This window comes from Eulemur rufifrons, chromosome 4 (genome assembly GCF_041146395.1).
Source record: "Eulemur rufifrons isolate Redbay chromosome 4, OSU_ERuf_1, whole genome shotgun sequence".
NCBI lineage: Eukaryota > Metazoa > Chordata > Mammalia > Primates > Lemuridae > Eulemur > Eulemur rufifrons.
The window spans coordinates 19,402,828-19,421,774 of NC_090986.1; the positions used below are offsets into that span (position 1 = coordinate 19,402,828).

An 18,947-nucleotide genomic window follows, 5' to 3' on the forward strand; every position below is an offset into this window, starting at 1 on the left:
AAGTGTGTTTAATGAGTGTTCTGAACGCTGGGGCTTAGTGCTGAAGGGAACAAGGAGACAGTCTGTCCTCAGGGCAGTGTGGCTGCCCCTAGAGCCACAGCACGGAGGAAGAATCGAGGCGTTTGTGGGCAGAACCGACTGGCAGGCCTAAACATTTAGCTACAGTCACCCAGAATGAAAGCCTTATTCCGGCTCCCCAGAGTTTAGGATTAAAGTTTTAGTTCCTGTCAATGGTGATCACAGTTTCCTGACCAGGATACCATCCGGCCTGCTGTACAGCTTCTGAGTCATCATCTCCATCCCCTCCCCCTCCTCCTCCTCCTCCTCCTCCCAGCTAACACCCACTAGAGCTTGCTGAGCACTGGATACCATTCTAAGGGCTTGGTGTACACTGAGTCATTTACTCCTCACGACAGCCCTATGAAGTGTTACAACCTTTCTGCCCATTTTCCAGAAGAGAAACTGAGGCACAAAGTGTAGTTTGCCTCAAGTGAGTGCAACCTTGGGCACTCTGTTGTCCCTCAGCCAGGAATGTCCCAGCAGGTGCAGCACAGACGAGGTGCAGGTGTGTTGGTCGTGTCCCCATAGAGCAAGGCCCCAGGGCAAGTTGCATCTGGCCCCAAGTGTCTTCATTTACACTTGATGTCCCATAGAGTGGAGAAGGTAGGAACACCTGTTCTCTATTCTAATGTACTTTCATGAAGTCCTGTGCCATTCTGAGTCTTTCATCCTTTGCTTTTCTCTCTTACGTCTTTAAATTTTCCCAATACTTTGCCTCAAGATGAGCTTTACTCATTCATTCTGTGAGACACGCCCCGCCTGGCCCTCTTCAATCTTTCCTTTCTTCTTGGACCTGAGTCCAGAAATCACGTTATTGAGATGTCGAAACCCTTGAACGGAGGCTCAAAAGTCTCATATCCGCTCCCCTTTTCCATGTCTTTACTTTTGAGTCTAGTTTCTAGGGAAGTTCTCATCTCTGAACTCTTTTAGTGAAATTTTTATTTCTCCAATATTTTTTTATTTCTGAGAGCCTTTTCTTTTTATTCCAGTATCCCTTTTTATAACTTTCTGTGTGTTTTTTTAAGGTTATAAGCTCTAAGCTATATGTGGATACAAATTACAGTGTTTCTGCAGGTGTTTTTTTTTTTTTTTTTTAGTATACCCAGCACTGTCGGAAGTACCTGGCGTCTCCTGCCATTTCTGACCTTGTGGGGAGTTCTGCGGAAGGCGGCTGCCTCCTCCTGCTGGCTCTTGCTCCTCTCCTCTGTAATTAGATTTCATCTTTCTTTGGTCATCTTCCAAAATTTGGGGGAAATCTGTCGCCTGCCATCTTCTCTTAGGCTTCCCCTGCCCCGTTTCATTCTTTCCCTGTCGCGGTGGGGTTCCTGGGTGCAGCGGGGATAAGCGTGTTCAATCTGCCACGTTTGGCCACGAGTCTGACAGTCTTCTCCTAGTTTACATTAAGGCCACTCTGGCAGTGGCCTTGTGCTCAGCTCTCTAGGAAAAACATGCTTAGGAACGGATAGGTGGGTTCCTGCGGAACTTCCCCAGTTGTACTCTCCTGGAACTTCTGCTCCATTGGCGGTTTTTCTCTTTGAGCTGGGGAGCTAGGGAGGGCCAGGCAGGGGTAGGGGATGTCCCGGGTGGAGAGCTGGGACTTTGTGTGACTTCTGGGCCCGGGATCCAGCCCCTCCTGCCTTACCAGGTTGTAGGGGTCTCAAAAGAGATAATAGTTTGTAAAAGGAGCTTCAGCTGTGGAGTACTGCTCACGTCTAGAGCGACAACTGTAAAAACAGGAGTACCTTTTAGCAGCAAGAAAAATAAATTATGTCCTATGATGAGTCTACTGTTTGCTGAGCGTATCTGATTATCGAGTTAGAGACATGTTGAAGGCCAGAATTTTTGTTACTGCAGAGCCACTGTGGGGTTGTTACTTGGTTGTAATGTGTTTATTTGGAACGGGACGGTGCTGAACACCACTGCACTGTTTCTGCCTCCCTGCAGCTTAGGAACGAGCAACAGGGCGGTCCGAGGTGGCTACACCCGTCTCCTAGGGCTGCCATGACAAATACCACAAACGGGGTGGCTTCCAGCAACAGAAATATATTCTCTCACCATTCTGGAGGAAAGAAGCCAGAGATCAAGGTGTCATCAGGCCCACGCTCTCTGGGATTCCGGGTGGCATCCTGCCTTGCCCCTTCCAGCTGTGGTGGTGGCCGGCACTCTTTGGCACTCCTGGGCTTGCAGCTGCAGCCCTCCAGTCTCTGCCTGCGTCGTCATGGGGTGTTGTCCCGATGTCTCTCTGTCCCCACACCCTCTTCTTATGAGGAGACCAGCTGTATTGGATTAGGGCTCACTTTAACCACCTCATCTTAACTTGATTACCTCTGCAAAGATCCTCTTTCTGAATAAGGCCACATTCACAGGTATTGGGGTTAGGATTTTATCTCATGTTTTTGAAGGATACAATTCAGCAGGTCACAGTGAGGTTGGCATGTTTTACTGTGGTTGAGTCTCTGGCTTGATCTTAGCCCCAGATGGAAATCACAGTGAGAGACCCCAGAGCCAGCCATGCCTGCTGGGGACTGGTGGCAGCTCATACCTGGTCCCTGCACCATCACCGGCACCCCCTGGGAGCTTGTTGGAAATGCAGGTTCTTGGGCCTCACCCCAGACTTCTGGAATCAGCTTCTGCAGCTTACCAACGTCCGCAGGTGACCGACGGGCACATTTTGTTGGAGGAGTGCTGTCCTTAATCACCTCCAGCCGAGGCAGCGACCAGCAAGGACCTGGCATGGACTTAGCCCCTGGGACAGTGTCTCGGGGCTTACTGCTGTGTTAGCTGGGCTCTCCCTCCTGGGACATTGCAGAGACATGACTTTGGGGTGGAGAAGTGGGACCTCCTTACAGTGTCAACTGAGTCCCCAGACATTCATTCTATAAGTTCACATTTTCCCCTAGCATCGTGGTAGCAGCAGCACTAACAGAGAACGCGTGTCATGTGCCAGGTCCTTTGCTAGAGACTTTGTGGTCCTAGTTCCATTTAATCCTCACATCAGTCCTAGAGCGGAAGTAATAGTATCCCCATTCCTTTCGTGAATCGTGTGCTGTGGACTGAGTTGTGGCCCTGCACTCCCCACCAAAAATTCATCTGTTGACATAGTACCCACTGTGTGCTGTGTTTGGAGTAAGGAATTATGGTAATTAAGGTTAAGTGAGGTCATAACAGTGGAACCCTGATCTAACAGGACTGGTGTCCTTAGAAGAAGAGACACCAGATACCTCTCACTTACTCTCACTCTGCCATGTGAAGACCTGTGAGAAGGTGGCCGTCTGCAAACCAGGAAGAGAGCCCTCCCCAGGAACCAAATCCGCCAGCACCTTGGTTGTAGACTTCGCACCCTCCAGAACTGAGAGAAAATAAATTTCTGTGGTTTAAGCCACTCAGTGTGTGGTGTTTTGTGATGTCGGCCCAAGCAAACTAATGCATCACATTTACCTGGCAAATTCCTACTCATCTTTCAAGACCCATTCAGATGGGCTACTTTTAAGCCACCTTAGGAACTCCACTCCCAAAGTACTGCCCCCAGCAGAGAGCATAACCAGTTGCTCTGTTCTCTGACCTTCAACAACTTTTTCTTAGTTCCTTTGACATACCATGTGTTCCAGGTTAGCTGGTTATTTGTATACATCACCAACTCAAAGACGCTTTTTGTCTCAATTTCCATTCTCTCAGTACCTAGTGTAGTGCCCACACGTGGCTACTCACTTAATAAGTTTACCCCAGCCTCCTCAAGCCGCCATAGTTATTAATATTTCTACCCTCCTGGTCAAAAACTGCTGAAGGGCTGTAGGAAAATCTGTGACATTGTAATGCCCTGTGACCAGACGGGTTGAGGGTTAGGGGGTTATTGGACTTTGAACAATATTCTAATAGGTATTAATGGTAGGGAAAAGCCATTCTCTTCTGCTGGATGAGAGCATACCCTGGTTGTCATGGTTACGCCAATCGCAAAACAGAAAAAATAAAATGCTTCCAGAAATGGCTGTCTGAAACCTAAGCGAATGCAAATCTTGTAAACCTGGTCAAACATTATCTTTATAGATTTTGGTCTATGAGATAATTTCCGAAACGTATAACTTCAGCTTTATCACGTAGGGGATTCATTTATTTAGCTTCTTTGAGGAGGTAGGGAGAAGAAGATACCCCCAACCTACAGAAAGAATTGTGTGTTTATTCTTTCAGAAGAGGAAAAAAAATACTCCCACATAAAACTTTGCTATAGAAGTAACCTGAAGGCATAGAGATATTTTAAAGGCACAATAAACTAAAGCAACTTTGATTCACATTTATTAATAGCTTGAAGCTCTATGTGAATGTGCAGACTGTTTAGTATTCAGTGTTACTTGCCAGACATTCCCCAAGAATGTAAACCTTCTCCTAAGTTTTATTTTATAGGATCCAATGAAAAGCCAATTCAGAACGGAGAAGGCAGCAGGGACACACAGTTTGGAGTCAGCCAACTTGTTTGTGCACTAGATTAAAATTCAGCTGCCTTTTAGGGCATAATTAAAAGTAACCACTAAGAAAAAAGTGGCAAAAATTTGATTACGTAGTTTCACTCATCACTGGTTTGTTCTCCAAAATGTTAATAGAACATTATAATTACTATTTGGCCTCTTGTAAAGAGTGTACTTCTAGAAGATTATAATCAAGACTGGTAGTGTATGGGGTCAGCTGGACTCAGTTTCGTAGATCCGATGGGAGCCTTAGAGATCTGCCCCCACCCCCAACACAATCACTTAGGAACATTTGAAAAAAACATTCATTTTTCATCAGATCCTTTCCATATTAAACCATTACTAACATACAAGGGTTTTGAAATGATGCCTAGATAACTTGGTTTGCCTTCCTCATGTGTGATAGTTCCTGCAGCCGTGTGTGTGTGTGTGTGTGTGTGTGTGTGTGTGTGTTACGGTAAGGTACTCTTTGAGAAAATACTTTCGCGGATGAGTTTTCCTCCGGGTCTCCTCTCTGTGTTCTGCCAGCTTCATCTGTGCTGTTGCCACCTCCCCCCTACTCCCCCTCAGACTTTACTGACTTGTTTACAGCTTTGGATTCTTTTTCTTAAAGCAATAAAGGGCTAGTAGATTGGTATAATAGCTTTTGAATCCTATTATCGTCTTCCAGTGCGAAGCCTGCCCCAAATGCATAATTTGCGGTTACTTCCAAAGATGTTCATGTTACCCATTTCTTTGCCAGACATATGAAAGAGCTCTTTGTGCTGAGAAATATTAGCAAATATTTAGTGCGTACACATGGATGTTCACTCATTCTCTCCATGTGATAAGGTCCTACCCCCCAATATTTTTCTGAGATCTAATATAAGGAAAATGGGTTCTTTATTTTCTTGTTCTTAAAAGTAGTGTTACAGATTGTATTGTGAGTAACCCTCAGTTGTTTATAGATGTGAGCCCCATTCCTCACTTTTCCCCCTTTTCTTCTGCACTTTTTCTTATAGTAAAATATACATAACAAAATTTACCATTTTAACCATTTTTACTTATGCCATTCAGTAGCATTAAGTACGTTCACGTGGTTGTGTACCCATCACCACCATCCATCTCCAGAACTCTTTATCTTGTAGAACGGAAACTGTGTCCCCACTAATCACTAACGCCCCGTTCTCCTACCCCCAGGCCCCGACAACCCTCATTCTACCTTCTGTCTCTATGAATTTACCTATTCTAGGTACCTCATTTAAGTGGAATCATGCCGTATCTGTCCTTTTGTGACTGGCTTACTTCACTTAGCATAGTGTCTTCAAGGTTCGCCCATGATGTAGCATGTGCCCGAATTACCTTCCTTTGTAAAGCTGAATAATACTCCCTTGTAGGTATATACGCTATATTTTGTTTACCCGTTCATCTTTTGATGGACACTTGTGTTGCTTCCAGCTTTTGGCTACTGTGAATAGTGCTGCAGTGCACGTGGGCGTGCAAGTATCTCTTCAAGACCCTGCTTTCAGTTCTTTTGGTCTATACCCAGAAGTGGAATTGCTAGATCATATGATGAGTCTATTTTTTCATTTTTTGAGGAACTGCCATACTGTTTTCCGTATTAGCTGCACCGTTTTACTTTCTGGGATGTGGGCCAGGCACAGTGGCTCATGCCTATAATCCTATCACTCTGGGAAGCTGAGGTGGGAGGATCGCTTGAGGTCAGGAGTTCAAGACCAGCTTTGAGCAAGACCAAGACCCTGTCTCTACTAAAAATAGAAAAAAATTAGCCAGGCATGGTGGTGTGCACCTGTAGTCCCACCTATTCAGGAGGCTGAGGCAGGAGGATTGCTTGAGCCCAGGAATTTGAGGTTGCTGGTGAGCTACGCTGACAACCAGGGCCCTCTAGCCTGGACAGCAGAGCAAGACTCTGTCTCAAACAAACAAACAAACAAAAAAACCATTCTGAGATGTGATTTGCAACAGAATTACTTTCAGAGTGAAGTTTAAAAATTCATTGGCAACAAGTACAGAGAAATACCGCAGGCTGATGGAGTAAATCTACTATAGGAAGAAAAGGGATAATAATTTTCTTAAAGAATGAGGAACAAATGCTTTTCCCACCTTTCTTCTCTGAGGTGCTTCCTCTGAAGCAGAATTTAGCCCTGGGTGTATTGACACAGCAAAATAGTTCGGTACCAATTCCTAAAAAGCAAGGGAAATGGAATTTCTGAACGTATCATGGTGTCATTATGTCTGGGAATGTTTTAGGCTTTAGCTGCCTGGTACACATTGGGGCATGAACACTGAGTCCACGGAGCCCATTATGGTGCCATTTACCCCAAGAAATTGTCACGTAGTGGATGCATTTAAGCCCTCATAAATTCTAGTGGTGCTGTATACTGGGTTTCCTTACATCCTTGAATGTAGCCAGCATTCACAGGGGAATTCATATAATGCTTTATATATTTTATTTTATTTTATTTTTGAGACAGAGTCCCGTTCTGTTGCCCCAGCTAGAGTGCCATGGTGTTAGCCTAGCTCACAGCAACCTCAAACTCCAGGGCTTAAGCAATCCTTCTGCCCCAGCCTCCCGAGTAAATGGGACTACAGGCATGCACCACCATGCCTGGCTAATTTTTTCTATATATTTTTAGTTGTCCAGCTAATTTTTTTCTATTTTTTAGTAGAGACAGGGGTCTCGCTCTTGCTTAGGCTGGTCTCGAACTCTTGACCTCGAGCAATGCTCCCACCTTGGCCTCCCAGAGTGCTAATACTACCGGCGAGAGTGACTGCGCCCGGCCCGTATAATGCTTTATAGGCATCTATTTTATAGATGAATTTTAGGAGCTATAAAGATATCATTCAAACTCTATGTTGATGTCCCCCTATAAAAAATTTCGGTACCATAGAGAAGTCATTTTCTATAAACATTTATATAAAAAAATAAGGAAATTTTAAAGGATTGAGACCAGGTTTGTCATTTATTAGCTAGCTCCCAAGAATCTATTGCAAACCCATCATTCTGCAAGGAGTTAATCAGTTGTTTGCTGAGCTTGTCTCTGACGGAGCCCAAGCGGTATTTGAAATGCCGAGGTGACCTGCAGGTTCTAGGACTCAGCACAGCCTCCTATTATGCCAAGCTCTGCTCAATATTTTCACAAAAACCTCTCTGACTTTGTAAAGGACCCAGATGTTAACTCTCCCTCTCCTTCTTATAAAGTGTTTAGCTTAACATTATGCATAAAGACATCCATTGTATATTGATTTTTTAAAACTTGTTTAGATTTCAAGTGTTGAGTTGTTACGTCTCATTTCTCAGACTCTGTAAATCTAGATGAAGTTATCAAATGCTCTCAGTTCCAGGAATTCTTTGGGAAATGCGTGTGCTTGCCAGCTGGGCAGATAATTAGTGGTTCATTTTTGTCAGAAATAGGAAGCATCGAGAGTTGTGAGAAAGAAGATTGTGAAACTGGAATATGGTCTCCCTTAAAAAAAAAAAAAAATCTTAACAGTATGAGAATTCTTCCACAAGTTCTTATCCCCTGACCCATTTTTGTAATGTTCTTATTCACGTCTAGAGATTTTACTGGAGTGAGAGGAGGGCCCAGGGTAAGTCATGTAAGTGAACCATACAGCTCTTTGGCGGCTGGTGTGAGAACTTGAACCCAGGACCGGGGACTGGTGTGGAGCAGCTCTTTGTCCCCTACTTCATCCTCGCTGGGGGATGCTCGCACACACACAGTGTGTGGGAACAGGGCAGAGGATTGTGCCAAAGTGGTGGGAAATACTGTTGGTGACAGTAATCCACGCCGCTCTCAGAAGCCCTTCCTGTGGGTAAGTGTACCAGGAGTGGGGCAGGGTGGGGGGGTTGGCAGGGATGAAAGGGGGTTCCAGGCAGTCACACGACTCCTTCCAGTGACCCTTGGACCAGTCATTCAGGGTCTAGGTACTGGAGAGGGTGGGATCATCCGTGGAGAACATACCTCTGGTAACTGTGCTTATTTTCTGGATGTCAGCAGGGGAGATTATGGGAGTATAAAGCAGTATCTGCTTTAAAAAAAAAAAGTGCTTAGTGTTGAACACTGGAAGCATTTTTATTGGCTCCTCTGGTTATGCTGGGACAGGCTCATGGACACGCCGGTCCTTGTACTTGGCAGGCTTTGGCTCTTGGTGTCGCTGGGTCTCCTGGGTACTAACTGGTTCCTAAAATCCTCTGCTTTTCTCAGGAAGAGGGGAAAGTACGGAACTAGTGGCTGCAGATGGTGATTATTAGGGTGGGAACTCAGTGCAGGATGAGAAAGAATTCTCGACACAAAGATTAAGACAGGTTTAGAGAAAAAGTTTATTTTACTTTCCAAGGGAGGAAAGGGCACAGTTCAAAAGAAGCAAAAGAAGAAGTGCTGGCTCCGAGGATAGGGGATCTGGAGTTTTTACTGGGATAAAGCGAAAAGAAAAAAAGATCAGTTATTGCTGCCGGCTGATAACAGGAGGCAGCTGTGAAGCACCTACAGTTTGTCCCCTCCCCCTGACGTTTTTTCCTCTTCTCCGTGAGGCCGGCTTCTCAGTTTCCAGAGAATGTGGTCTGGCAGGATGTGGGGGAGGACCATGCTCCTTCTCTCTGCTCAGTTCTTTTCAATTTCTGTAAAAGCAAACTCTTAGAGACAAGTTAAGCCACAGGTGGCTAATCAAACAAAGGAGGCAATTGTGCGCTGTGATCTTTCTCTTCAAAGGGCCAATTATGTGCTGTGAGTTTTCTCCTTTTTCCCCCGTTAGTTTATTAGCAATGCTGTCCTTTCAGCAATGTCTTGGAAACATTCTTCTTCCAGAGTTTGATCTATATGGTGGAACTTTGTTGACCCATTTTACTAGTGGGTCATTAGGAGTCTACTGGGTAATGAAGAGACAGTGAGGCATATGATTCTAAACTCTTTAGCGTAGAAATTGAGTTCTTACATATATATTTCCTTTCTCTATAGATTTGGTATATAGAAAATACACAAATGGTGGCTGGGTGCACGCCTGTAATTCTAGCACTTTGGGAGGCTGAGGCAGGAGAATCACTTGAGGCCAGCAGTTTGAGACCAGTCTGAGCAACATAGTGAGACCCCATCTCTACAAAAGAAATAGAAAAATTAGCCAGGTGTAGTGGCACGTGCCTGCTAGTCCCAGCTGCTCGGGAAACTGAGGCAGGAGGATCAGTTGAGCCCAGGAGATGGAGGCTGGAGTAAGCTGTGATCAGGCCACTACACTTCAGCCTGGAGTGACAGTCTGAGACCCTGTCTCTAAATTAAAAAAAAAAAAAAGAAAAGAAAGGAAAAGAAAATACATGAATGGTGTTGATTTCAGCAGACACTGATTTCGTGCCAGGTGCTTTGCAAGGCAATAGGAATATAAAGATGAATAGGTAGCCTGAAATTAATTGTGGACAGAGACTCAACAGATAGTAAACTGCATATAACAGTTATATGGGTAACTTTCATTGACTTGTTCATTCATTCATTTCAACAAAATCGGTTGGTCTTCAGGCATGTTGGATATAGGGATAAATGTGGCCTTTACCTTCAAGGTGGGTATAGTCTCGATGAGCGTCTGGGCAAAGCGCTACAAGAACCTGAAGAAGAAAGCCATCAATGCTGTCATACTTGTGGAGGAGGAGACAGGCGTAGGGACAAGGTTTTAACTGTCACGTAAAGGGTGGAGTCCTGAGTTGAAAACTTCTGTCCACACACAACCTGCACACAAGTATTTATAGCAGCTTTATTCATAATTGCCAAAACTTGGAAGCAACCAAGGTGTCCTTCAGTAGGTTAATGTGTAGACAAACTATGGCACATCCAGACAATGGAATATTATTCAGCAATAAAAAGAAGTGAGCTTTCAAGCCATGAGAAGACATGGAGGAGCCTTAAATGTACATTGGGTGAAAGAAGCCAGTCTGGAAAGACTACACACTATATGATTCCATCTATGGGACATTCTGGAAAAGGCAAACTGTAGAGACAGTAAGAACATCAGTGGTTACCAAGGATTAGGAGGGCGGGAGGGAAGTAGGGATGAATAGGTGGAGCACAGAGGATTTTTAGGGTGAAACTAGATTCCTACAGTGAAACTATTCTGTGTGGTACTGTCATGGTAGAGACATGTCACTATCCACTTGTCAACACCCACAGAACTTTGCAGCACGTGAGTGAACCCTAATGTAAACGATGAGGTTTGAGTGAGGATAGTGTATCAATATGGGCTCAACAATTGTTACAAATGTACTACACCGCTAAGGATGTTATTAATAATAGGGTACGCAATGTGTGTGGTGCGGAGAGGTATATGGGAACTCTATTTTTTGCTTGATTTTTTATAAACGTAAAAATAGTCTATTAATTGAAGAAAGAGGCGGAATAGTGCCTGGGATTGGGGTGGGGAGAAAATGGCAGAGATTCGCATCTAAGTGTGGGGACAGCAGGTGCAGAGGTGTGGGTGGGGCCGGTGTTCAGGGTGTGGAGGGGGCGGAAGGCCCCACGCGCTGGGGAACCCAGAGGAATCCTGCAGAGAGGAGCCATGGCTTGTTTCCACCCTGCCTGTCTCAGAGGTGTAACCCCTGCTGTTTCTGTTCGCAGCAAAGAGCTCCCGGGAAGGTGCTGCTGGATGCAGTTTGCAGCCACCTCAATCTTGTGGAAGGCGACTATTTTGGCCTTGAGTTTCCTGACCACAAGAAGATCACGGTAGGTGATGTCAAATTAATGTTGCTATTTTACTGTCTGTTCATCTTGTTGTGGGGTGGAGGGAGATACTCGGTACTTGGCCTTGGCCATACAGAAATAAATAGAGGAGAAAACACCCGGAAAGGCCTCAATATTTTTTAAGATAAAAGTAATTTGTGTATGTGATTTAGCAAATTGAAAGAGAGTATGCAGTGAAGACAGCCCCTTTGCCCCCCAACCACCGTTACCTTGTGAATACACACATCCTCGCGTAGATTTCTGATAAAAGTCTGTGTACACATATACACAAGCACATAACATTGAAATACACAAATGTGAGGAAACAGTCTGCAGTATTGTGTACTTTCCCTCCTCCGCAAAAGAAATCTTTCCTTTTTGGCACATGGTGTCCATTTCCTTCTTTTTCACGGCTACGTGTTATTCTGCTGAAGGGATATGTATAATTTAGAGCCTCAGTTGTTGATGGAATACTTTGCTCTCGTTCCGTGTTTTGCTATTACAGATGTTGCTACAGTGAACTTGGTAGTATGTTTGTGTTTGCACTCGTGGCCAAGTGTCTCAGTACTTCAAATCCAAAGGCATGGAGTTAAAGTTGCTAAATATATCAGATTATTCTTTTTAAAAAGTTTCACTGATTTGAACCCAAAATTTAGAGCATAGCTTCCTGGTACTTTTATCTATTTTGGTTAATGGCAGTTTAAGGCCATGTCTGAATCTACTTTCTATTAGTCACCTCTGTAGGCTCTGAGTTCATTGGCTATATTTGTATTCTTTAATTCTGTACAGACCGAGTACCTGGAACTTCTGCTAGTTCCTGCACTGTAGATCTGATAATAAGTAAAATGTGGGGAATTTATAATCCAGGTGGGGAGTCGGGCTTGAGTCAGAGGCCAGTATGGGACACGTGATGGGTGCCAGGAGCTCTTGGGCCGTGGGGATAACAAATGACATTGTGTTCAGGAAATCTTTCCCAGGTATTGCAAACCTCAGTCCTGGGAGACCTAATAGGATGTTCTGGGGAGAGGGAGTATCCATGTACAAAAACCAGAAAGCAAATGGGCTACTCAGGAAACTGCAGAGAAGGCCAGAGCTGAGGGGCAGGGGTGAAGGCGGTGAGAGGTTGGAAGGGTGCCAGGCCGGCAGGGAGCCAGTGGTGAAGGGATTTCTGCACCATTGCCGTCCGGTAAAAATATAATATGAGGTACAGATATAATTGTAACTTTCCTAGCAGTTACATTAAAAAATTTCAAAAGGCCAGATGTGGTGGTGGCTCATGCCTCTAATCCCAGCACCTTAGGAGGCCGATCGTTTGAGGCCAGGAGTTCAAGACCAGCCTGAGCAACATAGTGAGACCCCATCTCTACAAGAGGTACAAAACTCAGCCAGATATAGTGGCACACGCCTATAGCCCCGGCTGCTCAGGAGGCTGAGGAAGGAGAGTTGTTTGAGCCCAGGAATTTGAGGTTGAGCTATGATGTACTGTACTATTGCCTGGTAACAGAGCAAGACCCTGTTGCAAAAAAAGAAAAAAAACTGGCCGGGCGTGGTGGCTCACGCCTGTAATCCTAGCACTCTGGGAGGCTGAGGCGGGAGGATTGCTCGAGGTCAGGAGTTTGAGACCAACCTGAGCAAGAGCGACACCCTGTCTCTACTAAAAATAGAAAGAAATGATTTGAACAGCTAAAAATATTTATAGAAAAAAAATTAGCCGGGCATGGTGGCGCATGCCTGTAGTCCCAGCTACTCGGGAGGCTGAGGCAGGAGGATTGCTTGAGCCCAGGAGTTGGAGGTTGCTGTGAGCTAGGCTGACGCCATGGCACTCTAGCCCGGACAACGGAGCAAGACTCTGTCTCAAAACAAAACAAAACAAAACAAAAAAGATCCAGGCAAAATTAACTTTAAAAAATATTTTATTTGACCTTCTATATCCGTAAACATTATCATTTGAACACTGAATCCAAATGACTATGAATATTTTCATGCCAAGTCTTTTTTGACATGTTCAGTCTTCACATCTGGTGTGTATTTGACACTTCAGCACCTCTCAGTTCAGACCAGCCGTGTTTTAAGTGCTCAATTGTCGCACATAGCTAGGGGTTGCTGTCTTGGACAGCACGGTTCTGTACCAAGCTGATGTGTTTGGGAAGCTGTTAATGCATTCTGAAGAGAATGTGATACGATCTGGATTCTGGTTTAGAAAGGCAACTATAGCCGGGTTGGAATAGGACAAGACTAGAGTCAAGTGCTTGGAGTGATTCGGGCAGGAGACCATGCTGGCAGAACTAAGGGAGGGTTGGGGGTTGGAGTCAGAGATTTTGGAAGCAGTGGGAGGGGATGTGATTGAATGGATGGACTTGGGAGGGAGAGCAGGCTCAGAGTGGCTCAGTTTTCCAGCTTTGCCATCTTGGTGGGCAGTAGGGCGTGTCCCTGGGGAAGACCATGTCCAGGGCGAAGATGACGACTCCCATTGCGGACGTGAGGTGTCGGGGGCATCAGTGGAGATGTCTAGTGGGCAAGAAGACCAGAAGGTATATTTCCTGGACCCAGGAAAGAGATCTAAGTGGAAGTTTGCATTGAAGAATTCTGTGATTATTTAAAGGCCAGTCGAAGCTCTGAAACCAGATGAGAACACACAGTGTGAAGAGCAGGGGCCAAAGGTGGAATACATAGAAGGAAAGAGCCCTCCAAGATAGGGAGGAGGGAAAAGTCCCAGAGCTGGGGAAGACAGCATTTCAAGGAAGGAGGAGCGGGCGGGAGGGGAGTCAGTGGAACCTTGCCCAGAGAAGGTGGTGAATGAGTGGATCTGTCAGGCACCGAAAAAGGAGGGCAAGTTGTGTTTTCCTGACTTATTTTCACCTCCAGACATTCTGTCATTTTCTAGTTTGTACATTAAATCTGAGCTTCCGTGATTCCCAGTCCTTTTTCTGGTGAGGCGTATGACCACACACCTGCCTGATCTAATTCCATATTCATTTATTCATCTAACAATTACTTTGTGCCTACACTGTGTCAGGATCACACTTCATATGAAACATGAGATAAAGTGACAGACAGCAAGAAGTCGTTATGGTTTCCATTCATTAGGAGTGCACAGCTTGGTAAGAGAGTCCAGGAAACAATTACAGTGTAGCAAGTTCTATGGAACATTATTTCAATAGACTTATTTTACATTAAAATAATGATTCTCAAAACACCTGAAAATTTGCCATCTCATTATTTCTAATAACCTTGATAAGTGCCTGCCTGAATTCCTTTAAGCTCCTAACAGCTTTCCCGACTCTGGTCTTGTCCTATTCCAATCCAGCTGGGGCTGCCTTTCTAAACCAGAAATCAGTAGTGGTGTTTTTGCACTTTATAATTGAGGATGCCAAGATTCTGAGAACTGCTCCATATTTGGCTCTACCAGTTAGCTAATGTCAGAGCCTAGGAGTCTAACTGTTCTTCTCCAAGTTCATCGTCGTTTCTGCTAAACCGAGAGTGCTTCTCTTTTGCTGGGATTTATAACCTTAGGTACCTGCAGGGCTGACTTCTTTCAAGTTTGTGTCAGGTTTGATCTTTCTGGTTTCACTCCTTCCTTACAATATTGTTTAGGAATACGTTCAACTGCAAAATGAAAAAAAACTCCACTAATGATGACTTAAAGAAGTAGATAATATATTTGTCTCACATCATAGAGATCTAAAGCCACTGCATGAGTACCTACTGTGTGCTGGAGAGTTCTAGTCCTGGTGGATACAACAGTGAACATGACCTGCATTCTAGAGCAGGAATTGGCACACTTTCTTTGTAAAGGGACAGATAGTAAAAAATGTTGACTTTGCAAGGCATGCGCCGTCTGTTGCACCTATTCAGATCTGCCCTCATTGTGCAAAAGCAGCCATAGACAATATGTAAATGAATGGGCATATCTTCATTCCCATAAAACTTTATAAAGCATAGTTTTCTAACACCTGCTCCAGAGAGTATTAACTCCGTGCCAAGCACCATGCTAGGTTTACATACAGTGTTTCATTTATTCCTACAAAGGAATTCCTTTTGCTGATGAGAGAGGTCAGCTTTGAAGAGGTTAAGTCATTCTCACAAAGGCACACAGGAAGGAAGTGGTAGAGCTGGGATTGAAGTTCAGATCTGTCTAGACACAAGCCCCTGCTCTGTTGCCATTCTATTCTGACCGTATCTCTGTATTTTACTCTGTCGATTACAAAATCCCAACCTGAGAGCTAAGTGCACATAATTTTAAAAACAAATTTCTTTTGACAAAATTGATCTGTGATATTAGACAGTGTAAGTGACTACAGGTGTATGAGGAGAGCTGCCGGGGTCCTGGCTGTGTCCTGTTTCTTGTTCTGGGTGCTGGATCTGTGGGTGCCATCAGTTTGTTAAATTCAGTGAGCTTCTTCACTTATAACATGAGACAGACCTATAACGTCAATAAAAGTTTACCCCCAAATGCAATGAAATAAATACACACAGTAGCAGAAAGGATGACTGAAAAGTGCTCAGAGGGTCCAGATGGAATCTGTTTTGGAAGTGCCAGGACTAGCCTTGATTGGATGAACTGAGGAAGAGCAGCTCACCTGTGGGAATAGTAAAAACCAGCCGGATTTTCCTCTCTGCCCCCAGGCAAGGTTGCTTGGCAGTGTAAGATGTGCATCTCCTTCCGGGATTCGTGGCAATGCCGTCTTTCCAGCCAGGGGGTACATTGCTAAGGAATTGAGCCTGCTCTGCGGTCAGGTGCCGGCACTCAATCACTGCTGTGCTCCTAGCAGAGAAGGTGGCTGGGGACCTTACCGAGCCTCACTGTGCTCTTGGATAAAATGAGGATAATAGTGCCCCCTTCGTGGGGCTTTGAAAGGATCAAATGCGATCTGTTAGCATGTGGCCCAGTGTCTTGGACACATTAACGTGTTTAGAACACATTAATTACAGAAACTGTTGCTGTCGTCATCTTCATTGTTGTCATTTTTTTTTTTTATTGTGGTCAAAAACAAAATAACATAAAATTTATCGTCTTAGCCATTTTTAAGTGTACGATTCAGAAGCATTAACTATCTGCACATTGTACACCAGATCTCTAGAACTTTTTTACCCTACACCCATTGAACAAGAAAGAACTCCCTGTTTCCCGCTCCCTTCAGCCCCTGGCAGCCACTGTTCTACCTTCTATTTCTAAGAGTCTGACTGCTTTAGGTACCTTATGTAAGTGGAATCATGCAGTTTGTCTTTTTTCACTTATTTCACTCTGTACAATGTCCTTGAGGCTTGTCTATGTGGCAGTATGTGACAGGAATTCTCCTGTGTTTAATGCTGGCTAATATTCCCCTTGTGCATGTAGACCACATCTTATGTATCTGTTCATCCACTGATGGACACTTGGGTCACCCCCACCTCTTGGCTATTGTGTGTCGTGCTGCAGTGAACATGAGTGTGCCATCACTGTTATGTTTTAATACCACCATTGTAGCTGTCACCCGTGCCAGGTTTCATTTGAGAGGCTGCACACATCTGCCAAACAGAGAAAGTGTCGTTGATCTCAAAATGCCAATCACAGGACCGTCACAACCACCTTCGCCCGTTTTTTTGTGTGTGATCCGTGGAAAACTAGTTGTCCCCCCAAAGCACCTGAGGTTGTGAGCATTTATCCCTAGGTGGTAAATTTTTGAACTCAGGCAACTCGAATTTCTGCTCAGCCTTCTGTACCTCCTGCCATTTCGTCACATAAATGATACTGAAGTCAGGACATTACTCATAGTAAGGATTTGAAGAAGTTTAAGGGGAAAATGAGTGTTTTCCACAGTCTAAAATGTGTTTCCCAAGATTGTAAATAAACTAATAGTGATAATTATTAAATAATCAATTATGCATCACCCTTAATTAGACTTGTTCCGTGGCTTGTCAATTAATAGAGTTGATTGCTGTGTTTACATGCAGGTCTGGCTTGCTGGGGTCCTTGGGTCCAGACAGACTTCCTTAATGGATCATTCTCAGAGCTGAAAAGTCTTTAAATTAGCTTTTTGAAAATATAGATTGGGCCTTCCATGGCAGAAACACTATTGATCCCGGGAATCAAGACCCTGTACTTACTGTGCTAACTAATCGGTACATAACGTCTGGAGACTGGCAAAAGGCCAGACAGCCATTAGGTTGCTGTGGGGGGTGAGCTCAGGGAACTAACCAGGGGCTTCTCTCTAAATTGACTCAGCAGGATTCTTGCTGAAATTGGACACACAAGCCCGAGAGTGAGGCCTAGTCAGGAAGAGCATGCAGAGGAGCCTGACTAGAGTGTGGCCAAGGGGAGAGTCTTCGTTATAACCCGACTTTGCCTTCGCAGGACAGAAGCAGCCGCAGACACTATGAAAACGAATGAATGTGACTGTGTTCCAATAAAACTTTATATATGGGCATGGAAATTCGGGTTTCAGATAGTTTTCACATGTCATGAAATGTGATTCTTTTGGGGTATATATTTATATTTTTTTCTACCACTTAAAAATGTCACAACCAGTCTTTGCTTTTGAGTGATACCCAAGCAGGCAGTAAGGCCAGGTTTGGCCTGTGTGTCTTGATGTGCCAATCTCTGCATTATGGTCTTCTCCACGGTAGGTATTTTATCGTACACATTTTACAGTGAGCAACTCAGAGAAGTAACTAGCCCACCTCTTAACAGTCAAGCATATAACCAGCATTCACACACCAGCCCGTCTCAGCCAAAGCACGCGCCCTCTGCCTCCCCTCCGACCTCCCCGTCTCAGAGCTGCACAGGCTGAACAGCAGAGATATTGTGGGAGTTACCTCATTGGCCTATAGAGGATGGTTGGAAAAGCTCTGCATTATGTATGGCCCATAAATCTGTTTAAGCATTTGCTTTGTCATTTAGCAGCTGGGTGGATTCTTAACTTCCTTGATTTTGTACTTCATCTGAAAAATGGGAGTAGTAAGTGACTATTTTACAAAGTTTTCATGAGGATTAATGCCAGTATTTTATAATAATGTGCCCAGTAGGTCTCATGGCACAAAGTAGGCGCTCAGATACCTGTTGTGTTTCAGTTTTGCATTCTAACTCAGAAACCAGTGAGTCCAGCCCACAAATCATTTTTTTCCCCACAATCTACAGTTTATTGTGATTTTACCAGCTTTGCAAGCACTCACTTGTGTGTGTACACAGGTCTGTGCAGTGTTATCACATGTGGCTTCTCATAACCATTATGGTCAAGATGCAGAATTATTCCACCCACACGGCTCCTCATGCTGTCCCCAACCCTTAGCGAACACTCGTCCCTCCAGCTCTGTGATCTCGTCATTTCAAGAATGTTGTATCAACGGAATAATACAGCATGTAGCTTTTTGAGATTGGCTTTCTTCACTCAGCATAATTCCTTTGAGATCCATCTGAGTCATGTGTATCAATCATATGTGCCTTTTTTATTGCTGAGTAGTGTTCCGTGGGATGGCTCTGCCACAGTTTGTTTAGCCAGCCATTCATTCATTGAAGGACATTGGGGTTGGGCTGTGATGAATAGAGCCGCTGCCAACCTTTGTGTGAAGGTTTTTGAGTGAATGTAAGTCTCATTTCTCTGGGATAAAAGTCCAGGAGTACGTTGCTGGCGCATACGGTAAATATGTGGTCAGACAATTGGTAGGACTTCTGTAGTGTGTCGATATGGTGAGTTTACAGTGATTCATTTTTTTTCAAATGTTGAACACACTGGAATAAATCCCCCTTGGT

The 18,947-nt window shown here is 44.5% G+C and overlaps 1 protein-coding gene across 2 annotated transcripts in view; it reads left to right on the plus strand.

Annotated features, from left to right (window-relative positions):
* FARP1 (FERM, ARH/RhoGEF and pleckstrin domain protein 1) overlaps positions 1-18,947 on the plus strand; it is a 262,046-nt gene that overhangs the window by 163,571 nt on the left and 79,528 nt on the right. For both annotated transcript variants that reach the window (XM_069467589.1, XM_069467590.1), the window contains exon 3: positions 11,117-11,221. In XM_069467589.1, the coding sequence (XP_069323690.1) occupies positions 11,117-11,221 (105 nt within the window). The remainder of the gene's footprint in view (positions 1-11,116; positions 11,222-18,947) is intronic.